Source organism: Scatophagus argus, chromosome 8 (assembly GCF_020382885.2).
Source record: "Scatophagus argus isolate fScaArg1 chromosome 8, fScaArg1.pri, whole genome shotgun sequence".
Classification (NCBI taxonomy): Eukaryota; Metazoa; Chordata; class Actinopteri; family Scatophagidae; genus Scatophagus; species Scatophagus argus.
The window spans coordinates 12,898,645-12,925,162 of NC_058500.1; the positions used below are offsets into that span (position 1 = coordinate 12,898,645).

A 26,518-nucleotide genomic window follows, 5' to 3' on the forward strand; every position below is an offset into this window, starting at 1 on the left:
TGTCATTCTTCCCAGCTGCTTCATGTTTCCATATAAATATGGAATATTTCTTGAACACATCGAAGTAACCATTTTGATTTTATATTTCCACCAATAAAAGTAAATTATTATGTAATGATAATGCATGTTGGATTAAAAGATTACAGGTCAGGGTTCAAAAGCCATCCAATGCCACTGCTGAGAGCGCATTATAGGCTTGCTTAAGAGGCTCAAAGTAACTTTATTATGAAAGCGTAACCAAGGTTACGTGCCAAACAAGAGACTCGTCAGTCACATGCATGCCACTTAAACAAATGCTGAATTTCTGATGTGTAAATACCATATAGTCATGTCATAAAATAGCAAAATGTTTCAGGGAGATGAATTAGAGTAACCATTATTGTGTATTGTATTCAGTAACCACATTGAGCACACTGATATGCAGTATTGTAGCACTTTCAGATCACCAAATCTCAGGTGTGGATACAGCACAATGAATAAAAACACATTCACTTGCAAAGGTCAGTAAATTTATTCCAAGCTCACATACAAACACACATTCTTATCCGCTGATTTCTGTCTCCCATTTCATCAAGATGAATAAGATCTGAGCCTCTGGTTTCTTCTATGAACAGCATCTAAATATATTATTTCTTTAGATAACAAATGGAGATAAATGATAATTAGAATATGTATTTCTGTGATGGCTGCTTCAGTTATTAGTTAAGATTTCATTTATTATCAGTTGATCTATCAACACAATATTTTAAGTCTAATGCAAGCTGAACCCCAAAAGAGGTTTCTTCCCTTGATAGCAGCTTAAAGTATCCAAAAGTAGTAGTATTATGCTCAATGTGGTATTACCATGAGATTTCCTGAGAAACATCATGTGCATTATGTTTCTTTGCTGTGCATAGGTAACTCAAACATGGTACATTCAGCACGACAGACTGAGGAGCTGTACACCCGTGAGCAGTTTTTTTTGCTTGTGATCACATTAAGTGTTTCTGTTATGGCTCAGTTCCTTTTTATGTATCTTCACTGCTGACATTCACATGTCACAGCCAGAGTGTTTGGAGTGTTAAAACTGTCAGGAAGACACAATAAAACACATCTGGTAGATGCTACATGTTGCATGCAGTGAAAACTGGCTAACCATTCGAGAAAAAGAATAACAATTAAAGTGTTTGATAATATTCAAAATGGTGACTGATTTAATTCGCTAAATTTGTTCTAAAAAACAGACTTTGACAGGTTTGTCTACTGACATTGGGCAATGTCGTACTTGATTTCACTTCCTCTTTCTGAATATTTGCCAACTTCATTTTTGTATCACAGCTGAAGAATTTGATATAACAAAATCCAGCTGAATAAAAGCATCGCACAGATGGTGCATGTGACGGTAGCAGGAACATCTGGGAACACCTTTGGGATGAACTGGAACGGAGATTGTGAGTGAGGCCTTTTTGTCCAACATCATTAAAGCCCCTGATGGTGTAATGGTCAGGAGTCCCAGTGCTTTTGTCTATATAAGTGTAAGTTAAGTTCAGCTTAAAGTCCCAAAGCTAAGAAATAACTCACATCTAGAAAATTCAAGTTTCCAGTTGTCTCATGTCCATCCCAAGTCAAGTCCATTGCTCATTTCTCAACAAGTTTGCAATTCCTTTTTCTTCTATTACAACATGCCCCCAAGTCACTTGTAATCACATGCTCATCTCTCATGCATTACAATATCACAGTGAAATTCTCTAGGGAAAAGAGAATGACGCTTCATTTTTCTTTTGATGAACGTTTAGATCCCTTACATTTTTTCTGTTGCTCTTTTTCCTTTTCCTGCTGCTTCTTCTCTCTCTTTTTCTCCTCCTTGGCCTCCTTGTACTTCCAGACCGGAGGCTCCAGGAAGCCCTTCTGCCTTTTCTTCTTTTTCTGTTTCTTTGGAGTGGGCTCCCTAGATTTTGTCACTTCAATTTTAGGAATACAGCCTGAGGGGAAGATGCTGTTCCTGTGTGCCATGCTGCGAGGAATGAAGCTCCTCATGCCACTTGATACTATGCTTTCCCTGCGCTCTGAGTCCTGGCAGCAGGAGGTCAGGGTTACAGAGGTGGCTGACACTGCAGTGGGAGAAACTGAGATGACAGAGCCTTTCCTGTGGGATATTGTGCTCTCCTCCAATTCCTTACTGCTGTGCTTTTCAAGCAGTTCAGGCACAGCAAACCTTCTCTTGCCAATCTCTGGGGGGCTGCTGGGACAAAGTGGACGGCAACCAGTGGCTATCAGGGGGCTGTGCATGCTGGTGGTCATTCGCACCATATGGTCCATAACCCCATTGTCCTGGGGGTCCTGAGGGAAGCTAAAAGAAAGGCTGTCTTTTAAGCGCTGCCTCAGCTTTTGACTGGCTGTTTTGGTGGCAGTAGCCTTTGCTACCAATTTCTTCAGCTCAGGCCACTCTGAAATGTAGCTTTCACAGAACTGCTCAGCAACTGGACGAGCCTGCAGGCGGCGTATTCTTTTGAGAGTTTCAAATCCTCCTGTCCTAATGACCCACTCCTTTAGACCTTTCCCTTGGACCTCGTCTTTTGCATTAATATCTGCACCTGCACATGGAAAGGTTAGAAAAAAGCAGACTGTAGTTAAAACAAGTTAAAAATCACTGGATGTTGAGGGATGCAGGAAAATCAATTGCTCCTTCAGTCTGGTAAAATTACCCACCATGTGGTTGCTTTTGGAGCACAATTCATTGATGTGTAACCCAAACTACCAGAATTAAATCAGGTCATTTCACAGCATGGTGAAGGAGAATTATAAATTGCAGTTAGATGGAAACAATATACTAAATGCTCTAATACTATCTGGTTGTAATAATTCAGTTTAGCCCAGGACTGGAGGAAGCTGTGTCTATTTCAAAGACTATGACAATCCTCTTAATGAATAATCAAGGTTTTAAAACAAATCCAAGAACACCACACATATATTCTTATTCCACATACGGATCAAGATTTTCTTTAAATACAGCTGGTGTGTGACATAACTGGACTGAATAGAACATAGTAAGGATTTTTTTATAACGCAATTCTAATTGCGTCTCTGGGTAGTTTAGATGGGACTAATCTCTGTGGCCCAGAGAAAGAGCAGCTTAGTTTACAGATCAGATGACCTGGTTTACCCTGTATACAGTATCACACATATATAACATTTGTAGGTTTTGGTATGTTTTTCAGGGCAAGTGACTTGTACACCATAGCTGACATGTAAGAATCCGGGCTGACTGCTTCTGAATGAATCTATTGTCCATGTGTGCACACATCTAATGTTCCTCCTTCCTGAAAAACAAAAAAAAAAGCTAAATTTCTAGGACGTCTTATGCACCATAAACCTACCATGCATTATCAGGGCGGACACACACTCTTCTCGGCCCTGCAGGCCTGCCTTGATGAGGGCTGTGAATCCACGAGGATCCTTGACCTCAGTGTCCACATCAGAGTAGTAGTTAATAATATAGTTTAGAATGGTGTTGAACCCTGGATTGAAAAAAACGACAGCATTATGTAAATACGGTAGGGCTGACATGAGATTATAAATGTTCGGCTTATGTGCTGCATTTGTCATCAGACACACCTGCCTGGGCAGCTATCATGAGGGCAGTATTGCCATCATTGTCTTGGTGGTTGATGTCTATTAATGGACACACGTGCAGCAGGGTGACAACGTCTATGAATCCCTTGCTCACAGCCACCATCAGTCCATTCTGAGGGGTAACAAGGTAGAAATAAACTGACCTTCATTAAACTCTACATATACAGTTGCATTAAACCTTTTTGTTGCAGAAAGAGAGATTTGTGAGATTGTGTCAAAGTCACTGAAAATCATCTTACCCTGCCATTGATGTCAAGCTCCATGGCCTCTTCTTTAGTGACTCCTCTCTCCAGGATGCTGCGCAGGGATGTGGGGTCATTCTTAGTGCAGGCCTCATACAGCGTTTTAGCTGGCTCCTTATTTTCTTCCCTCTCATAGTCAGGAAGCACAGAATCATCAGAAAGCACACTTCCTGAGTCAGAATCATCCAGGAGGATCTCCGATTCCTCAGATGGACCTGCGCCCAGGTGTGGGTCATAAATTGCAGTGGCCATTGGACTCCCTTCTGCCTGGGATCACACCTGGGAGTCAAACCTGCTACAGTTGGCAAAGGCAGGTGTGGTGAATCGCATGACTGAATGCCAACAATCTTTGTGTTCCTATGAGCAGACATAAGAAGAGACAAACCCTGCATTACTGATCCCGTCAGAGTTCAGTTTAGTTTTAATTTACAGTAGATAACTAATGCCATTTTTAGGGTGCAAAACTTGCTACAGTGGAAGGAGAAAAGCACTTATGGGCACTAGACTGTGGTTATTGTGGAAAAAGTTGTGTGTAAAAAGCATATCATTACAGATGCATCTTGTTCAGTGCCGCCTAGTTTAGGCATCTTATCTTAAATAAACATCTTACACAAATTCAAGCATGATTGCAAGAGTAACAACAAAGTTTGGCAGCCTTTGACGTTATCATGTGATATTGATTTGAAGACCTGAAGGGGCCTTGTGCCAAAGCGGATAAGGAGCTTCACCTCACCTCAGCCCTCCTGTCACAGCAGCTGATCCGTATAGTCTGTGATTTACAAGATTGGCTGACTATATAAGATGCTTTTTCTCAATGTTTGTTCACTAACTCAGCCCATTATAGAATAGGAAAAAAGTTAGGACTCTGAGGGTGAAAAAATTTTTTCTCTGCAATTATTAATACTAAGAAAACACATAGGAAATGTTTAAAATGTGCAAGGCATTTATATATGTATATAAGCATACAAATAAATAACAAATACAGTAAATGGTCAAGAAACTCATTCTGTGACAGTAATGTAAATGCAGGCATAGTAGGAGGAGTGCACTGGGTTGAGAAAGGCCATATGGTGCCGGAAGCAATGGGAGGCCAGGCTATTGACAGCGTCTGTCATGGTGTCTTAACCGTGTCACGCTGCTCTGCAGTATGAGCACACCAGGGTGTCCAGTGGATTTATGATATAACTCTTTAAACTATACAAAGCAATACAAATACAAATGTTACGGTTATATGAAGCATATTTGAAACCAGCCATGACTCTATTTTCAGTCATCAAGCTGACTTCACCACGGCTTGCCACTCATGACACAAAGTCACACACAGATGCATTTCTGCACCTCCTGAATTACTGCAGAATTATTAGCTTGACAACATCTAACCCTGAACTGTTCAACGCCAAATAGAACAGCTCAACTGAAGTCCCCCCAGCTCAACTGAAATTGCATAAAGCAATTCATTGCATTACTGAAGAATGAAGCATTGCAGGAGAATGAAGATTTCTGTCACACAAACTTTTATCTCTCTTCTGCTTTCTGCACAAACTTAGAAAGCTTGTGCTTTAACTCTGCCATTGTGGCCTACACTTCCTGCTGAGCAACACTGTGCAAGCTGGTCCAGCTTCTTCCCCCAGCTCCTATGTATGAGATGCCTCTGTTGCCTCTCTAAACTGTAGAGTGAAGATGCAAAAACTATGCAACCATTTGTGCCAAAGCAAAGTGAAAGTGAAACACCTCTTAGAACAAATAGAAACAGTCAATGTCTCACCCTAAAACAGTCCAGCCATGGTTTAGTATTCCTTTTTCCCTCTCTCTCTTTCTTGCTGTCAGTGGTTAAACCATCCTTATATATGGGACTTGCACTCTTCCTGTTGGATCTTGTGAGAAACTGGTTAAGTTTCCAGACTAACTGCAGCTGAATGCCTTCCCCCTCCCTCCATCTCTCCTACCGGCCACTTAGGTTGCCTCATCAGCTGGCAATCCATCCAGGTCCCAACATAGACTCTGCTGTCCTAAGTCAGGCAACACGCTCTCTCCCTCTCATCCCGATTACAGAAGATTTAAGGATTAAAAGAAAGAAACAGACAGCAGCCAACCTTGCTCTCCTCACAGTTTGAGTTACTCTGCTCTCTCTCTCTCTCTCTCTCTGTTTCAACAGCTCTCTCAGAATCTGTCCATCCACAGCACTCTGCTCCGCGTCTGTTGTGTCAGAGCAAACCTCTCTAACTGTCCAAGTAAGTGCTGTGACTGAATCATGAAGGCTATGGCTCCCAAATCTGTTGTACTGCTGAGGACCCCCTGCTTGAACAATTTCAGCAACTCTGTTTTCCCATGGAAATCCGTGTGCTGGGACAACAAACTAACCCTGCTGTTACTCTAAGCCGAGCGGGGGGGCTTGGTGGTAATCATTCCCATGACAGGGATGACACACAGACAGGAAACACATGGATGCTCTGTGTGCACACAAATGCTGAAATACACCCACACAGATACTGTAAATGTTAGAGCAAGTGGTTGATTTGCATGCTTACATTGTAAGAAAACAAAGCATTTAACAAAGTTTTTCACAGCTCTGACAGAGTTCAAATGACAACGTGTGGATTCTGTATGTCAGTACCTACATTTCCAACTATAGTTAATTTAATTGTCTTTTTGCCCTTGTTAATCAAGTTTGAATAATCCAAATAATCTTATAATCTTATTTTCCACTTATAAGAAACCAGGTTAAGATGCTTTGATTTTTACAAGTTTCCTATTGATTTAAGTCCTCAGTTTGAACTGTGACTGCAAACATTTTGTTTAGAGGGCTGAATTCCCTTTTGTGAAAAACATTATTGTGCTAACAGGTGAGCTCAAAGCATCATGGTTTCAATCAAGTGGTATAGATTAAATATGGTTTTGAATTGATCCAGTAGGGCCTATCTATGACTGTGTGCATGTGAGTTTACCGTGTTACACAACACCTCCTCTTTATTAGAGGGGTGCAGACTGCCTCCTTCTGATCAAACTGGGTAATGCAGCGCTTGGACGTGCACCTAGTTTATGTGGAGTAGTTCAACAAGATATTTGGACAGCTCAGCTTTAAAATAGCCATAACATTAATCCTCACAGCTACTGTCTGCACCACACAGAAAATATATCTACAACCTTACAACAAAGGACACATTATATGCTCTAAACTTTACATGTCTCCACTTTGCTCTTTGAGTGCACCATACGATTAATAAATTATTTAATAAAGTTATCTAATGCTTCATGCCAGCACTACTAAGGAGCACTTCAACATCTGATGTCCAGTATCACGGAGCCCCGTCTTGTAAAGCCCCTGTGACAAATTGGTCACTCATTCACTTGGAACCTGAGAATTACAGCTGCTGATCTGGACAGAGGAGTCAACCGACAGAGCCATGTTGTTTATACCACCCAGCCGAAGCTGACACACCTCTAGCAACATAAGCCCACTAAATCCCCTCAAATGCCACAGCCAGTTCCTTACTAGAGGCTGCCTCTTCAGCAAGGAGCCATCATATCAGACCTACAGCATCACTCTGACCTGACTCATTAATCAAAAAGTGCTATGTTTAGACACAATCTTAAGTGGGTCTTGGCATGAAACACTGAAAAAGGAAAAAGGGCTTGCTGGGGGGGAAAAGATTTATAGCTTGTGAAAGGCCAAAACAGAAATGAAGCTGATAGTAAGAAACATAGAGGAAAGGGAAGTCTGTTTGGCACAACAGGGTGGGGTGGTGGTGGTTTGTGTGCTTTCACTGTTTTCCTTTGTCCTTTCAGTATACAAGAATGGTCTAACTGCTTAACCACATGAGGGCAGCACAGCATACTTTAACAGAACATCTGTATTTATCTCTAAAACCAAAGCTGTGGTCTCTCATAGAAAATCAAACAGATTTTTACAAATGATTTTACCAATCTGATGTATGAGTTGAAGAACATTTCGTTCGGATCCCCACCTCCTGATAGTACCTACGTTCTCCTTTTATGGTCTGAGTTATTTGCCCCCTAATCTGTAAATTCCTCACAGAGACATTCACTCATCACTGCAAAAGGCAGTCCAGCTTCTCCCCAGACACCACGGTACCCAGCAGAGGTCAGTGGTAGAGCAAAAGAACTTGGAAAGCGGCTTGGGAAGCAATGAACTAAGTTTAGCCAGCTTAGTGACTGATTCTAAAGACAGCCATGTGCTCAGCTAATATTAGACTGCTGGCAGTCTCTCTAGTACCGGCCTTACCAGCATTTTACTCAGGCTCTGTGAGCATCTGCTGCACTATTTCCAGCTATGTGGTTAAAATACACATAGTTGGAAATAATACAGCAGATGCTGCCACTTGCTCCAAAGCATCTCAGAGCCTCCAGGGATCCGGTGAATGGAAGTAAACTGGCAGAAAGAGTTAAATTTGTTCATGTATGGCAAGAGGGAGATTTGGGGTAATTTGGGAAAGGTTACTATAATGGAAAGTTTGTTGGTGTTTGAATAAGGCATGAAGAACAAATGCTGTGCACTTAAGGTAATCATTTGTTTAGAGCAGAAGTACTCAATTTTTTTCCTTTGGTCAATGTGAAAGAAAATATAAAGAGGTGCACAAGTATTAAAATTTAAGAGCTAAGCTTCCTCGGTAGTTTTTTCACTCAAGTGAATATACGTGTTATAGTACAGTTTCAAAATAAAATCGAATGTATCTCAGCCCCTAAATGTAGTTGACAGACACTGTAAAGTGATATGGCATATTCAGCAAATACTGAAAATAATTTGTATTTTTTCCAGCTCAACAGAGAAATACAAACCTTTACAGATATTTTAAGGCTTTTGCACCATCTCTTGTAATTTTATTCACATGAAATCCTAAGAGTTTAAGTATTTCTATTACAAAGCAATGTTTTATTTACTTTTTTTAAAGTTTGAACCTTTTACACATCTATTAGATAGTGATAGTTGAGAGATGAGAAATAAGGCTGAGAGAGATGAAACAATAGTCTCTGGTCTAATTTAAATCAGGCGTGTTGTGGTTTATCACCATTTCAACACTTAAGCCACAGTGACGCCCCAACATTTTGCTCTTGATCCAAAAAGCATTCATGAAATGTGCGATATCCAATCAGTTACAAATGACACGCATGATGACAAACATCACTTGCTATCAACAATGGTCTGACAGTGAATGAAAATATGATTCATATGTCTGCCACTGGAGATACTCATTGAACTACTATGTAATTTGAATATATTTCATTGATCTTGAGTTATCAAATTTATTGTATTAACAGAACTGTATTCCCACTGTCTACAGCTCTGAAAGTGGTTATATGTCTGTTAATGTGTGCATTACCATCACGTCAAAGGCCACCACAGGTTTGTGTGCTTCACTTTTTGCCGCCCTGGTTTGGAGAAAATATTCCTGATGTGTCCACAGTCGATGCTGTGCCACTGGCTGACGTGAGTGATGTGGAAACTTTGTATGAACACTAAGTGGTCGCTGAAAGCAATCATAGCTTCTTTCAGCTCCAAGCTCAGTGTTTCCACATGTTCCCACATCTTTACTCCATCTCTGTCAGTAATTTCTCTGAGGTATGCACTGCTGCAGATGACTAATTGTACTAAGTAAGGATAAAGTTGCACTTCTTAATTCCTTCATTGCAAGAGCTTCATTGTGAAACTTAGAAGTCTGACTCAATGAAAACACAAAAGCCAAAAAGACAGAAATGTAAATGAAGTCACTTAAATGCATCCGTCATAGCACATCTGAAAGAGGGAAATTTACGGTCCAAGTGCCTAATTGATTTAGCTGCTAGACCCAGCATGAAAGCATTTTCTGAAATACAATCAGTTCTTTACAGTTTTTCAAAGAAGATTAATAGAATGTCTTTGCCCAACAATTTGTGTGAAATGCTCAGAGGGATTCATCTTGCGTAAGCTGTCACTGTGGTTTCATTTATGATTTAAGTTATCTGGGCCTTTCACTTTTTATTATTATCATGGAGTGGTTCCGACACCCATTAATAAAAAAATATTGATCCTTTAGAATAAAAAAAAGCTTGTTTTGCATTTTTTAAATGAAAAACTGCCACATCAGCATATTTTTGGAGAATCAATCAATCAAAATAATATTCAGGAAAAGAAAAAACGTTTAGACAAACGAGAGTGTCGTCAGATCTTGCCAAACATACAAAGATTAACTATTCCCACAGAGATAGTTGTCCGTTATCTGTTACGACGTCTGCAGTGATTAGAAAATAATGAACCTTTTTTGTTTGATGCAAAACAGTTAAATATTATCCTTTCTTAGTCTTTGGTTTTTGAAGATAACATGCTGAGGAAAAGTGGAAGTGGTGACAAAGTCTTTTTCTGTGTCACACAATATCACAGTTATTATGAAACACTGGTGTTTATGACTGCTATAGGGCACTAATGTTTGATTTCGATCTGTGCACACTTGAGTACCTCAGAAATAAACTGGTGTAACTCGTGTTATTTTTGTGCCAGACGTAAAAGACGGCACTGATTGCAATGCTAGGTAGGTTTTTCCTGTTGTTGAGGAAATTCAGATGTTATTTACATCTAAAAGTGCACTAATGATAATATGTATCTTGATTGAACTACTATAAATCTTAAACAACAACATGTTAGGGCAGACAAAAGTCACTTATATGGATGTTCTCTCTGTGTTTCTGCCTTTAGGTTTGTGGTATTTAAAAATTCTAGATTCATACATGGGCCTCTTGACAACCTCCATAGCTCTCTGATGTTTTGTAGCAGACTTCTTTAGTGACATTGGGTGATTATGTTATTTATGGGTGCAAAACCCAATGTTTTTCAGGTCATTCTGTTGTGGCTCGTGTCCTTAATGTATTTTGCGTTGTGTTTGGACATTGTCAAGATCATACTGCAATGCTTTGTTGTTTTTCTTTGGGTGTACTTCAGATATATTTCCAATCAGACTGAAAACTGCTGACTCCTCCTCTTCCTGCGGGAGCTTGTTTCTTCTGCGTGTGTTTAGCATGTTTCTGTCTGACTGAGAGTTTAGATGACTTGGCCGTATCCAGCGTGGGTCAAGTTTACAGTTGCTTTTCATGCAAAGCATTAGCGAGACATAATCTTCGTCATCTTTTAATCTGATATACAAAACAAAGGATAAAAAATAAAATATAAAGAGAAATAACACAATAAGATGGCAGCCACAAAAAGGAGGATCTCATTGGATTAAGTTCAATCACCTTTGCCCTAAACTGTATATGGCGAAAACAGGACAGAGTGAGGATCCCAGTCTGGGTTTGGTCAAGGTTAAAAACTCTGAAACATAGATTTTCCAAAATATGCCTGAGATTCAATAGATGAAAAAAAGGGTCAAAGTAGGTAATTGCACTGTCTTCTGAATAAGTCTGTAGCAACATTTTGGACTTTCTGCAATCTGGAAATACTCAACTGCCTCGGACAGTTTTACAAAGATTTAAAGAATTTATAGATGGAACAAATACTGTCCGCGAGTTCACTTGCTGCAAACATACCTGTTTCGCAATACATTATATGTCTCTCCAGTCTTAAAACTGAGCTCAAGCGAATTTAATAGAAGCAGCTATATGCAGTGTCTCTCCAAACATCAGTTCTGATCAAAAGTTACAATATTGTAGATTTCATGATTTATAAGTAGGCTAAATATTTTGTTATTTTATGATCACATACACATGACTCACGGTGTCATCAAAGGAGATTGCTGTTTGCTCATAGAGGCATAAAATCAACTTCTAACTTCACATAATTTCACTAAATGATTTCATCTGGCCAGTTGTTTTCTTGTCAGTCAGCTTACAGACAGGTCCAACTGAGGTGGCACTGTTCACCGGTTGGTTCAGAACTTAACAGGATTGGTTGCATTGCTGATCTTTTAACTGCTTTTCAGTGTGAGCCCAACTGTTTCAGCCATGCCATCAGCGTGATTCTAGGGATAACAAAGTCAGTGGTACACCACTTTAGTACAGACTGTACCAAACCATTGGATGGATTGGCATGAAATTTTGTACAAACATTCCTTCTGACTTTTGGTTATACCCTGACAAAGTAATTTGGCATCTCCTACTTGTTCTTCATTGTCTTGTAACTGTGCATTCACAGTGTGCATATCAGTAAAATCAATGAAGTTCCATATCCACATTTGTCCCATATTTATGAGTTATGCATACAGTTAATGTGCCTTAAGATAAAAAAAAAGTCAAAAGTCAAAACCTAAAACTTCATATTCTTAGGTTGAGTAATGTGGCCCAGATTCTAAAAATTAAATAGCTGACAGTGAAGGAAGAGTGATTTATGTGTTTCTGTTGGAGAAGGACTTTATTAAATAATGCAATTAACTTTTTAAATAACTCTAATCTTCATAGAAATTGACATTAGGATAATATGACCATTAGGGGTTTTAACTCCAGCAGTTATCCTAGTTAATGTAATGTGACTTTTTTTTAAATGAATAAAGATTAACTCTCAGTAACAGGAGATATAACAATCTTGTAGCCTGAGTGTTCACTTTGGCTGGAAAATGTGGAAGAAGTTTCATCATGTACGGTGTTCTCCAGTGAAATAGTCGCATGACACACCTGCACACAAAATTTCACTCCTCATGGCCCCCAGGGTCAATCTGGTAGTAAACAGTGTTGCAAACCTCCTAACTTTTCAAGGTGAATAATCTTCAGTAGCCAAAAACAAACAATACCATTTTGATTAATCAGCAGTTCAGCAGTTGAAGAAGTTGTGTAAGATGTGTGTGCAATCGGTGACAGTCTCTTGAATAGTTGAGCTTCATGGGCTGTGTGTTCATACCTTATTTGGGGCTGCCCTGCTGCTCAACAGTTCACACAATCCATGTGTCACTGCCTGAGACTTGGGCAAAGATGAACAGTGTGTCGGGTGCTAGGATAGGTCATCTAGATCAAATAAAGACCATAAGAGAGAGTTACAGAAAAAAACTGAGATAGTTTGAGATGAGAAAAAAATCCAGGTAATGAAGATAAAGAGGGGAAAAACGAGGGAAGAGAAAGAATGATGGAAGGAGGAGAGATTTTGGGGAGGGGGTGGTGATATTCCATAGCCAATGGAGAACAAGAAAGGAGAATTTCAGGGAGGGTAATGTCTCATTCAGCATTCAGACAGAAGGACAGGAGAAGACCAGCCTCACAGGAAAATACTTCCACACTTTGTAGACTTATGAAGAAGGATGTCAAAGAAGAGGACAGTTGACTCTGCTCCAGAAGGCCCAAGAAAATCTTATATGTGAGTTTCCAAGGGAAGCTCATACTGGGCGCGCAAGGTGGACGTACTTTCAATGGACTAAACTAGTGTTAGAGATACCATCAGCCAGCTCACCTGCGTCTCATTTAGAGGGGGTGAGGGAAAGACAAGGAGGGAAGAGCTCTGAGGCTCCTGTCCAAGTGCACGCTCGCAGGTCCAGGCAGAAACACACCCCCCCCCTCCAGGATCAATTATTCATACGTATGAGGTTTCCTGTGTGTCTGGGTAAAACAAGGCGGACTGCGGTGGCTCAGCTCCAAACTGTGGCACAGTACGCTGTGAGACAAGAGCTGAAGGAGCAGAAAACCGGACAGAAGGGACAGTGGATACATACAGAGAGAGAGAGAGTGTATAAGAGTTGGAGATCAAGGAGAGGAGGAGAATAATTTGTTAGGAGTTGGGGAAAAATGAAGGCTCTTCAGAAGAATCAGGGGCGCACTGACCAGATGTTGGGAGCCATGGCTGATGTGCTTACCTCCGTGGCCATGCCCAATCAACAGTGGGTGAGTTATAGATCTGTTTTTGTACTTACTGGTTGTTTTGTATTTACTGGCATGTGAAAGCATAATGCCACAAATTTAGAACTAAAGCAATAAATACATATGGAGGTATTTTTCAGGGCTTGCAGTGCAAGATTCAGTTCAAGCCTATGTCATTACATACCAAGTTTATTTTATGTCAACTCTGTGACTTTGTCATAAACCTAAAATGGTCAAACAGGAAAGCAGAGAGAGGAGAGAGAGACAGAGCGGGATGGTAGGTTTGCTAGTTTCTGTTCAGTGCTTGGGAGGAATCTTGGATGTTTCAGAGGAACAGGAAGCAGAGCAGTGGTGATTAAACCATCTGACCATAAACAAACTCACGCAGGTCTAACGCCTCACTGCAACCAGGAAATTTTCCTCCTTCCTTCCCATCCCTTTCCTTTTCACAAAACAAAGAGGTGTCTGCATTAAAAACTCTGGTGATATTAAAACCGAAATTTGAAACTGGGTTCCTGAAGTAATGTGATTTCTTGTTGGTTATAGGGCAGTCACTTCAGTTTTCATTCTTTTTTTATCATCCACTTCAACCATATATGGTATTTACAAAGCCAATAATAGTATGACCTGTTAATTAATATAAAAAGCACATTTATTAAACTTGACTGAACTACAGTCTGTAGGTTTTGAAACAACATCCCGGAATCCCTCTTTAAAAAGTTCTTTATCTGAATAAATCATTTCCTACCTGGCCGAGGGCGTTAAAAACGTAGCCTAACACTGATTACAATCTCCCTCCTTCCCTGCAGAGGTCTGATAACTCTGCTTGCCTCTATTAACCTGTACTCTGGTGCTGCTGGGTTTTAAATAAAGATTAAAATCTGCTGTCTGAAAGCAGTTCTTTTCCAAGCTCTGTGGCAAAAGTTGGACCTCAATTATTTCTAGTGCATTCTTGTTCAGTGTGTAATGGAGGAAAGGATGAAAAGGATGCAGGGAATAGTGGGGGAAAAAATCAGGCAGTGGTATAATGTTTTGTGGTTATGTGGCCAAAAGCACTCTGTACAATCTTACCATCACTTCCTCCTTGAGAGCACAGCTCCACCACTGACAAAGCCATCTCTGTGTATAGCTCTCAGAGGGGGGCGAGGCAGACCTCCCATCAAGTGAGGAGGAAAAGGGGCCTGTTCAGGGCCAGTGGGAGCCAGAGGGGCTGGAGTGGGAGCAGCAGGCTGCTGTTACAGAAAACCCAGAGCGGAGAGAAAGAACAGGTAAGACCTGAAAGGACTGCACCTAGCGTGACAGACCATATTGTGACCCCAGACCCACAGTGCTAGTCCAAACATTGGCTCTCACCAAACCAGTCAGAGCTTAGAGACTCACTGAAACACAAACTTTCAGACTCTGCTTTGATTCTTTGAGTGAAACGTCTCAGATTTCTGAGCAGTGACATCTCAAACAGCCAGCACAGCCACTTAGTTGCTTCCATGAAAAACAATCTGCATTGCTGTTGACATGTATAACATGGTGATTTCTTGATTCACTGCATAAATAAATAATCTACAAGTACAGTATATAGACAAAAGTATCCAAACACACGTCTTTATGGGTCTGTTCTTCATAGGTTTCGCTTGGCCCCTTACTTCCAGTGAATGGAAATCTTAATGCTTCAGCATGCCAAGACATTTTGGACAATGCTGTGCTTCCAACTTTGTGGCAACAGTTTGGGGAAGACCCTTTTCTATTCCAGCATGACTGTGCCTCAGTGAACAAAGCAAAGTCCATAAAGACATGGTTGGATGAGTTTGGTGTGGAAGAACTTCACTGGTCTGCACAGAGATCTGAACTCAAACCCATTGTACACCTTTGGGATGAACTGGAACAGAGATGGTGAGTCAGGCGAGTCAATGCCTGACTACACTATTACTCTGCTGCAGGAATTCCCACAAAAAACACTCCAAAATCTTGTGGAAAGCCTCATCAGAAGTGTGAAAGCTGTTATAGCTGCAGGGTTGTTGATTTAAGTCATTATAAAGTTATATTACGTTCATTAATGTCATTAAAGTTCCTGTTGGTGTAATGGTCAGGTGCCCCAAAACTTTTGTCTATATAGCGTATACACATGCCACACAAGCTCTTGCATGTTAAACAAAGCCTGAGCACCATGTGTCATATCTGATGGTGGTCATTAGGCAGAAAGTGGAAAGCATCAGATTGGGGTCACCTGAGTGTCGGTAGTTTACTCTTATTAAACTTCACCCTTTGCATCCTCTGTTAGCGCTGATAGCAGAAAATTGCTTTGCTGTAATGTACCAGACATAAGTACATGGAGGAGGGGGGGGGTTTCTTGTGTGTATGTGTATACACATGCAACACTTTCCAGATGGGGCAAGAAAACATGTTCAGCTGCCTCCCTTCCCCTTCTGCCCCAAGTTGCACTTACTCTGGTTTTGCTGTGAAAGGGGTTGCGTGCATTGCCATTTTCCTTGAGTGGAATGAAACAAAAGGAGCTTTGTAGCTGGATCTGGGTTTGGATTAGAGTGAGTGCGTGTGTATACAGGGGAGGTTCGGTGGTGTGTACCATGTGGCTGGACCACTAACTATTATGCAGAACAGTACATAGCGTACATAAGAGGTGTGAGTGAGGCCAGAGGAAGCTGTCAGCGATTCTTATCAGTAATGGTTTCACTTGGATGAGGTGTGCTATTGAGGTTAATACTGCCAAATGTTGTTTTGGCACAAATCTGATGGCCCATAATATAAAATGATATAAATGCAGAAAGAATAAATAAACAAATGCATTATTCAGAGCCACATGAAAGCATGATGCCCCAAAGGAAGATTGTTTATTTCAGCCCCAGTCAAGCTCCTTTGCTCAATTGTTTCTGCGTAGTCCAATTTCCTCTGGATAGGAAATTGAATGGAAAATCAATCAAACACAAGGCAGAGACACATCTGAACCATAACAACAAGATACAGACGTTGTTGCAGTCCAGAATACAGCCGGACAAGAAGTATTTTCATTTACCCAGCCTCCATATAATTGAACCATGACAAAGTTCCCATGATGAAATATCACGGTTCATGAGTTCATTGTCTGAATGAACAATTGTAATTTCAGCAGAATCGGATACATTATATGATCTTTGCTACCTTAGTGCACCTTCAGTAGTAATAATAATCCTTCAAAAACAATTACTTTTAAATAAATTAAATTTCATTTATAATTTATTAATATCAGTCTGTGATAGTTAGTTAGTTTAGTTAGAAAGTTTATTGTCTATGACGACAGCATTTCTATTTTAATATACCTGATAACACTATTTACAATTATCACATCACAGAGCCAATGAACAGGTTCGGTTATCAAAAGGTTACACGGATATTTTGATGGAAACACTAAAAACACAAATTAAAGGAATCAAAGAGCTGTGTACTGTACATTTTCATACTTTTTATCATTATGCTTTAAATTTTAAGCAGTTTTGAATGAGCTTTTCTGCTTGTGATGAATTTTATTTTAGCATAATACACAGTTAATCTAATAAAACATGTAGAAGAGGAGGCATGTGATTGCGTTTTGCCACGGTTTGACTGGCAGAGGTCACAGTGTTGTTTCCATCTCTTGCTGTGTCAGTAAAAAGAGATGAGGCCCCTGCTTTCTTTAAAGATGAGGTTCACGGGGCCATAAGGGCCATCTGTTAAATGTTAGAAACAAGATGCCTGCTCGTGGCTTCTCAGGAATCACGGGACAGTGCCAACCTCCATGAATTTAGATCCTTTTCCTCCCACAATTCCTCCAGTTTCTCAATTCCAGCTTATTACCCTTCATCCTCTTTAGCTGTTGACTTTTTAACTTTTTCTTTCTCTCTCATCATTTTCTCTTTGTTTTTTCTCTGGTCTTCCTCTTTTTCTTCTTCAGTCTCTATACATCTACATATTTTTCTTCAAAGCAATGTCTTCGGCAGTGGTATTTTAAACCTGGCACACAGAGCTGATCATATTTCTCTCACATCTCATCAGATTTTTCGTCTGTCTCTTGGCTCCACAGACTCCCAGACGTATAGTCCTTTCTCTCACTCTCCCCAGACAGCATTCATCTACAGTGTCTGTTTTGAAACACTGAGCAGTGATTGATGGCCACGGGGAGTCCACACACACTCTGTTCCAACGCAAAATATATGCCACATCAACAGGAAACTGCATCGAACCAGGAATAATAACAGCGCTGTGTGTGACCCACAACTGTATGGACACACTGCTCATATGCACAGACACACATGCTGTGCATGTCTTTGCTTAACTTTGAGTGTGGTCATTTGCAACTTAAGACATATGCTTATTATTAGCGTAGAGAAACCTGCGCCAGTGAATTGTACAATGTGTTGTATTTATAAAACACATGAGATTCTGTTAGACATACAGAAGTAATGATGATGAACATTTACGGAAACATAATATGAAGAACACTTACATAATACTCTCTGTACCACAAATTTTTCAAGCTTTATGCACAAGAATGGCATTTTACCGTATTAGAACTGTATGCCTTTTTCTTTTGATTTTCCACAATTTTCTACATGAAATAAACAGACACCTCATTCTTTAACCACTTTTTTGGTCCTTCCTGATGAAAAAGAGGAAATCATTGAAACAGCTGCGTTTGTAAAACCTGTGTGCCCAATCTGGCACTTAGGTCCTCACTGGAGTACAAATGAACTGACATCATTCTCTGTATTCTTGAGTCAGTGCAAGGTAAAATATGTAGAAAATGCACGCCCTTGTCCATATCAGGTTTTGTGGGAGAACCGCCATCCAAGGAGAAGTAGTGATCCCAGAGGACCCTGGGACTGAACTGTGTTAGTGTAACCTTAAATGGGCAGAGATCAACCTAATGTTGAATCGTATTGTGTTTTTAGTGCCAGACGTTAAACAGTATCGCCTCACACAGGTGGATAGTGTAATTATGTGTGTGTGTGTGTGTATTTATTTACACAACTGTAATATCTCACATATCTTCTATTGTAAAGCAGAAGAGGTGTCAGATGACTTCATGTATTCTGAATCAGAAAACATAACTAGTACAACAACCCAAATAAATAGCAAATGTTTCCTGTGTGTTTGAAGGGCAATGAATCACTGGACAAAACCATGCTGTAATACAGTTGTGATAAATATTTGAAAAGCTCTTACAATGGCCGTCTGTGTTCCCGTGCTGTGCAAAGATGGTTTGGTAGTCCATATCTGTTTTATGACGTACCGCTGATGTTGCTGTAAACACTGGACAAAGAACAGTTCTGATTCTCTTACCTGCACCTTTGACATGTAGATCAGGCCCTTCTCCCAAACCTTAAAGGCTGATGGCCCTTAACCTCAGGTATAAGTGCACTGTGCCACATGGATTTAATTGGCCTTTAATTGTGTGATTGATATTGAACCAGCAATAACTCCTTTTGAAAACACTTTGTAAACGCATCATTAACATATTTAATGTCATATGGTGAACCTGTTTGCAAACAGTTGTTTATTTACATAAAAAGCAGTTTTGGAGCAACATCATCCGGAGGTTTATTTCTGTCCACCTTGTAAATAAGTCCAGTATGGTCTGCTCTATTTTTGGTCCCTACCAACTCCTGACGGAAATATCAGACTCTTCAGCTGCTAAAGTCTCCAGTATCTTCACCAGCTAGTAGTCAACTGTGTCTGTGTGCTGTTTGGTGCAGGGCTGGTAGTGTACAGTGCGTTTTTAGAACTTTTTCACCTGCTGCTGCCAAAGGTGACACTATGAGAGTAGTGAGAGCATTCCAGGTCTGACAGCTTAAACAATGAGTTGAGGGTCCATAAAGCTGAAGTGAGCTGCAGATTCAGACTGTAATTCTCGAGCCTTGTCATTACGAGTAGCCCTTTTCACATTGTTGTTGTAAAAAAAACCCCAAAAACTGAGTATGCATTAAAGAACTGAGTATCGTCGGTCTGTCATTAGCAGAAACCTTTGCAGTCTGACCTGATAGGATAATTGTGTGATGAAAGAGTAAAATAAGAGTGATTGTGTTTCAGCAAAGTGGGTCAGGCACATCTAGCTGGAAGGCTTAGGTCAGGTCAGGTAGGTCAGACACCACACAGACCACTGCTCCACAGCACAGCTGGCATTTAGACCACAGTCTGGCCTGGAAAGAAGGAGGCAGATGGAACCACATAAAGCACACACATGTCTTCAGGCACACGTATGTTCACACATACATGCATACACACACACACACATTAATGTACACATTAGTGCCTCCTGCACTCACAACAAAAACAGGAACACTGGATGGCATTTTTATTAGTTTGCAAGGATTTCCAGAATGATTTCAATTATATTTAAATATAGCAGAAACACCATCATTAAATCTCTTATTCCGGCAGAAAATCTCTTTCCCTTGACGGTAAAACTGCCGGTACTGGTAATTATCACTGAAAGATAAAACAGTGGTGTCTCTCCATGTGTGGTGCCAGTAGTTTGCTTTTCTTTAATTAACATTTCCTCCTTTGGGTGGCGTTTTAGCTCAGGCTTAAACTTTGAGCACAGTCAGCAGCAGTCCCAGTGCTAGCATGCTGCTTCTAGAGCAAGGTTCACTGTGCAGTTCCAGAGAGATAAAGAGAGGAAGGGCTGTGGGTCAGGTGGAGGAAGAAAACCTTGACAGACTCCTTTTTAAAGTGCTATCACTGTGGTTTGTTGGAAAAAGAGGCGCTGGATGGGGGAAAGGTTGGTGAGAAGTAAGTGTTTGTGTGAAAGCGAGTGTGTACAAAGTGTGTGTGCTTGTACTTGTGGGTGGTACGTGCAGTTACATGGATGTTTTGAAAAGTCTCCACGGGTGGTGTGCCTCCCTTCAGTGTATTGCAGATCTCCCACTGCCTGAGAGATGCACTACATGGTGGGATATAACAGACGGAGGTACAGAGTGGTACTAATGGTGAAGTGTGCGCACACACACACACACAAACTTGCGTGCATACACAGAGAGCGACACACCTGTCTGTCTCCCTGGGGTATGGCAGCAGTGTAGTTTGGTCTAATTGGACAAAAACAGCAGCTCTCTGCAGACCAGTGGAACAGAAGAGAACAAGACATTCACTTTGTGACTTCTGCTCCATGATGGGACCTCAGCCAAAACCAAAATCCTCCCCCTCGCGCTGACTTGTCCAGGATGCCGGTTTGCCTTAATTGGCGCTCAGCTGAGAGATGAAGGGAGGAGGAAAGAGAGAGAGAGGAACTAAGGGAGAAAAAGTAAGGGAGAGGGAAGAAGGAAAATGAAATTTAAGTGAGCAGATTTTGGCAGGATTTCAGCTGGCTGATGGGGTGAGGAGAGGCTAATGTCAGTTGGGGGGGGGGACACACACTCTGAATAAGCAACTGCATATCTGCTGAACTGAGACTTGCTGTAACTGTTAGTATACATACTTATGTCATTTGAATTCTCCGTGCTTGCCTGTTCCTTCTGTAGTTATGTAAGTGCATGTGCATTATACTGTACATTATGAAAAAGTGAATGCTACTGCTGTTTTCCAAGAAAGTCACCACAAAAGAACATTAGGAAATTGCTCATATTTGCGCACACTCATTTGCATTCATAAATCATATCCAAGATTACTCTCTGAACACGCCTCCTGGATGTGACTAACTGCCTCCCACACAGAGTGGAAAGGTGATGCACACCATCTCGTTGGCTGCCTTGGTAGCAAACACACATCCATCGACTCACGTGATAATCTTTAGACAAACATTTAAATCCAGCCCGGTGTTAAACGTGCATGTATGCATTTCATTCCTCCTCGATCACTGTATCCATTGAGGTCTTGTTCTCCACATCTGCACAAGCATACGTGTGCTGATGAATCGTCATTGTGTGTGTGTGTGTGTGTGTGTGGAAGATGGTGAGAAAGTAAAGCAGTGAGGAGAGCGGAGGAGAGAGATAAAAGGAAGAAGATGAATGGGTGTTAATGTATGCATTTCATATCACTTTCCCCTTCAAGCCGGATGAAGTTTTGTTTTGTATTTTTGTTAACATTCAGAGTTGTGTACAAGTCTCAAGAGCTAGTTTGTTCAGTTTGTTTATTCAAAGGTTTCACTTCATTCTGAGAGATTGATACCGCAGCTGATGAAAAAATATAGGGGCTGATAGACAGAAATAAGTATTCCAACCAACCAATTACATGTCAGGTTTGGATATTTTGTCTGTTATAATAATGCTTGTTTCTTAGTGAAATATTTCATATCCCAAACAGAGGGAGATACTGTTTTTGCAGATATATTGATCAATATAAGCAGCAGCTTTAAAGTTATGAAGAAGCACTACCGAATTTGTGCATCAGCCAATCAGCCTTATGCCACAAGAACAAATGCCCCCTACTGGGTGCCCTGTAGAAACACATTCTGCCATCCTCTGAAAGAGATGCGCACAAGTCATTTTTTCTTGCAAGCCTCAAGTTTGGTATGGTTGTAATGAGTGTTCTATATGCTATCCCAATTGCTTAGAATAATGCACTGCTATTTCTAAGGAAAGCTTGGACTGTATTATAATATATATAATATATACTCCTTTCTTTCTTAGCATCTTGTACCAGCATTGATTGGTTTTTTGGAATATGATCACTTCGGTCAGACTCCGGTCACTGCATTAGAACCCAGAACCTCATATGCTTCCTAGTTGCGTAGCACACACTAATATTTATTGTTCTATATGAAGATATGAAGGCTGGGAAATAGGAACAAATAAAGCAAAGTGAGAATATGAAGACGAAGGTCACGCACTGTAACAGTCCAGCGAGGAGCAGAGTAGGAGAAAATGCAGCTCTCTCTGAATCACCTGATGTCAATCACTGTGACAGAGCGAGCCATGTAGAAAAATGGGAGATAAAAGCAAATAAACGAGCACAGAAAAGGCCGAGGAGCAAACTACAGTCAGCTCTCACTGGGAACAAGTGTGGCACACAAACAAGCACTCATCTTTTCAAAGTATTCTTTAAACACCAGTCAGTCATCACTGTGTCTCACCTGTTTGATGTGATTTCAGGTTCCTCATAAAGTATGATGTGGTCGATTCAGTATCTTTTATTGTGATACTGCAGATATCACATTTAGCGGTTCTTTAGTTTAGGCCTTGCATGAAGTGCACCTGATGCATAATGATAAAAACAGTGGGAATGATGTTCAGCTCATGAGCTCAAGACAGCTCTTAAATGTTAATACACAAAATTGTTCACGAGTCTCAAGTCACTGTGTGTAAAACTCGAGTGCGACTCAAGCCCTCTTCACTTCATAAATTCTGAACGCATTTGAAGAGCAGTGTGTCGTTCATTATTTCTCTGTAGTCTTTGTTTGTGTAGAGTGATAGAGCAGGCACCGTTTGCTCAGTTTGTAATGTTTTGCCCTCACATTCTTATCTCGGTGTCTTCGTTTTATCTTGTTCCTTTGAAAGCTTCTGTTCTGCTGTCAAATACTTTGTTTCTCAACACCGTTTGAATTGTGCTCCTCTGCTTTGACAGCATTCGGCAGCCATATCAACATCAGACAAGTGGAGACATTCAGCTGCGCTGTTCAGTATTTCTCTGGTGAATTGCTCCCTCAATCGCAGTCGCTTAAAGCATCTATTATAAGCAAAGAAAGGGAGAGATGGAGGGATGCGGGGGGTGGGGGTGGGAGGGTAGATTGTGATGTATCTGTAGCATGTTATTGCTGCTATGGTTTTTCCTGTATGCTTGTGAATGAGCTGAGTAGAACAGAGAGATGGTGAGAGAGTAAAGTCTAATACAACTTGTGCTATTAATGGGTGAAGCAGCCAGGCTTCTGTCTCCTGTAGACAGCAGACGCATCCTGACAGCAGTCTGCCACCACCCTGTCACTGTGGAGAGGTGGATGCTGGAGAGACAGCCTCGTCAACCATTGAAGCACCTGACAGTGCACCTCAGGGATGTGTGTGTGTGTGTGTGTGTGTGTGTGTGCAGGTTGGTTCAGTGCCAGCCAGTACTCAGCTTTCCCTTGTTTCCATCTGTGCCCCCAAAGAGGAACCCGAGTGGGTGCTGACATGCCGCTCATCTTGGTCGCAGTAATCAGGTGGTGATTTCCACACAGCTGAATTGTAGCTTGTGTTAAAGTAGAATGGCGTGATGTGTGCTGCAAAAGTGAGATGAGATCATATATTGAGTCATACACTCAGCAGCTTCAGGCCTGAGAAATGCTGTTTGTTGGTCAGAAAAAATAATTGGTTGGGCCTCAGAACACGGAGCATTTCATAACAGTGCTATCACCAACCTTTTTCGTTTCCCTGTGTGTGTCAATTTCCCTCTTGAGATGTTTCCTTGGAAAACCTGCCATGCATACTGAAATGTCACCATACTCTGATTTTATCTGTAAGGAAGGCTGATGAATAATAATTTTGCGTTGATTGAGCTTAATCAGCTCTGATGTAAAGTGCACATCTAAATATGGTGCAAACTCTGCAGCTTCCAGGTTCATCAAACTGACACAGCAGACAAAACAATCATGACCACAATGATAAAAAATGATTAAAAAAAAATAGGTTTATGAAGACTCGTATGCTCTGTGTGTGTGTGTGTGTGTGTGTACATGGATACGGTGTGGATGAAGTTCCCAATACAAGATATGCACTGTCATGCCTCCAGACACAAACGCTCGTGTGTGCACTGTAATCTGATAAACTGATAATCTAAACGCACCTGCACAAAGATGCATGTGTTCTGTCACATGCACAAACACATTATTTTCTGTATAAAGATGGTAGACATCCAGATAAAGGCACTAATGAGTGAACTGTTTTTGGAACTATGCTTGTTGGTTGTACGGTTGTGCAATAAGATGACAGAAATTTGGCAGAGGTTCCTCTGTACTAGCGTGCCATTGATGCCTGTTGTAAGAGCAAGACTGCTTTATTGCAGTGATGTGTTTATGGTAATTGTCATGTTCTTCAATCTATAAATGTTTTCTTTAAATTATATGTTTATAAAATGTACCCTATCATGACACATATTAATATTGCAAAATAGCATTACATACATGATTAAAGATTTTATCTGTATCGATCACTCCTTCATCACTCATCACTGCGCACACACATACACACACACTGAATAAAGTGCCAAAGTGCCATCATTGTGAAATTTGAAACCGCCTGCTTGCTCTATGGTAACACAAACACACATACTCTCTCTCTCTCTCTCTCTCTCTCTCTCTCTCACTCACTCTCTCTCTCTCTCTCTCTCTCTCACACACACACACACACAAATCAACACTGCCCATAATGATATGATCATAAATTAACACAATATTGGAGCTGTCCCAGCCAGGAAAGCCCATTGTGATCCACTTCATGGATCACTCTTCAACTTCCAGAAAGTGAAACACACTTACAGATGGTGGTGATGACATTGTTGCTGGAAAACACATGACACCCTGAGCCCAACATGGCCTCACCTCTGTAAATAGAATTATATATCATTACAGACCTGGGTGTTACTATTTCCAGGGTCAGCGTCATTGTGGCATTTCATCTGGTCTTGGAATTGGACAGGCAGCACATGGGTGAGGAAACAGAAGGAAGTGGAGGAAAAAAGAGCTGAAAGGAGAGAGAAACAGGGGACAGGAAGAGAAAAAATTAGGCGAGTGAGAACGTTATCCTGGAATAGCCAGCAACTAGCGCTGCAGACTCCACCCTTCTCACCCCTCCCCTTACTCTCTCCCTCTCTCTCCCTCCCTCCCTCTCTCTCTCTCTCTCTCTGAAGCAGTCTCCTAGTGTGTCATTTGACCAGGCAGTTCACAGAGGCAGAGAGCTCAGCTACAAAAAGAAAACACAGAGACAGAAGGACGGGAGCATGGTCAATATAACGATAAGCTTGCTGGAATGTTTCCTTAGCTGAGAAAAAAAAACCCCTCCTGTGAGTGTGGATTTCTTCTTGGCTGCTGCTGCTTTCGTGGACTCTTTTCCCCTCTTCTCGGTCTGGATGTGTGGGGCTGACTGCAGTCAGCTGAGGAGGGGGATCAACTGACACCTTTCTGGGGATTTACACTTTGACGAGTAAACCTACCTACCCACACCTACTTGTGCGAGGGCGAGAGAGCAAGACTTGAGATACACAGAGAGAAAGAGGGGAGGGAGAAAGCGAGAGCACCGGGCCATGCCCACCTCTGCTCATGGTTCAACAGCATGAAAGGGGGCCACCATCACCATCGCCACCACCGGAGCTGTGGCTGCCAACACTTATTCCGTAAAGTCCTGGCCAAGTGTGGCTGCTGCTATGCCCGAGTCAGAGGTCAGTGTCACACTCTTACACACTCAATAAACATAGAAAAAATTATGATTATTATTGAGTTTGTCACTGTCAGTCTAAGTTCTTTTCCCTGACGTTGGTGCTGTACTTTAAAGACTATTTTTGTTTTGTTTTCTTGTGTGTGTGTAGGTACTTGTATGTGCGTGTTTTTGTTGATCATACCGACCTGAAGCAATAACTCCTCTCCTCTCCTCTCATTTAATACCTCTATATTCACTTGCTCCTCTTCTCCTCCACATTTTCTTAGATGTCCACCCACTTCTCCCTTATCTCCCCTTCCATTCCTGCAAGCGTATGCTAATGGTTTAAGTGTAATACTCAATCCTCTCGCCCGCTCTCTCTGCCTCCAGCTAATGCATGTGTCACATATACATCAGAGCGAGAACAAACAAACAAAAAAATTCCTTCCTACAGATGACTACACAGTGAGGAGTGGGAATGAGGACATGCATCACACATTCTTCCATTAAAAAAAACGAAGGAAAGAAAGTGTGTGGATGTGTGTGTGTGTGTGTGTGTGTGTGTGAGAGAGAGAGATTTGGAAAGTGTCCTCATCATGATGAGTGTGTGTCAGT

The 26,518-nt window shown here is 41.1% G+C and overlaps 2 protein-coding genes across 5 annotated transcripts in view; one reads left to right on the top strand and one right to left on the bottom strand.

The window, feature by feature from the left end:
• Positions 1-1,489: 1,489 nt before the first annotated feature.
• Positions 1,490-4,159, bottom strand: ankrd33aa (ankyrin repeat domain 33Aa). Its single transcript, XM_046397551.1, has 4 exons — positions 3,852-4,159; positions 3,595-3,724; positions 3,357-3,497; positions 1,490-2,573 (listed from the first exon to the last, which is right to left on the bottom strand). The coding sequence occupies exons 1-4, from the start codon at positions 4,104-4,106 to the stop codon at positions 1,750-1,752; spliced, it is 1,350 nt and encodes a 449-aa protein (XP_046253507.1). The 5' UTR covers positions 4,107-4,159; the 3' UTR covers positions 1,490-1,749.
• Positions 4,160-13,005: 8,846 nt separating this feature from the next.
• arhgef25a (Rho guanine nucleotide exchange factor (GEF) 25a) overlaps positions 13,006-26,518 on the top strand; it is a 45,062-nt gene continuing 31,549 nt past the window's right edge. For 3 of the 4 annotated variants that reach the window (XM_046396943.1, XM_046396944.1, XM_046396946.1), the window contains exons 1-2: positions 13,006-13,643; positions 14,749-14,887. In XM_046396943.1, coding sequence (XP_046252899.1) covers positions 13,548-13,643; positions 14,749-14,887 — 235 coding nt within the window. In that variant the 5' untranslated portion in view covers positions 13,006-13,547. Of the gene's footprint in view, positions 13,644-14,748; positions 14,888-25,397; positions 25,926-26,518 lie in introns of those variants that run through there. The other variant, XM_046396945.1, reaches the window with a different exon arrangement.

Bases quoted from the DNA above. Each gene is read 5' to 3' on its own strand.
- ankrd33aa (XM_046397551.1), bottom strand. From the start codon at position 4,106: ATGGCCACTGCAATTTATGACCCACACCTGGGCGCAGGTCCATCTGAG. The intron at 3,725-3,851 runs GTAAGATGATTT...GTTACCCCTCAG, and splicing joins AGCTTGACATCAATGGCAGG to AATGGACTGATGGTGGCTGT. The intron at 2,574-3,356 runs GTAGGTTTATGG...TTCCATGTGCAG, and splicing joins GTCCGCCCTGATAATGCATG to GTGCAGATATTAATGCAAAA.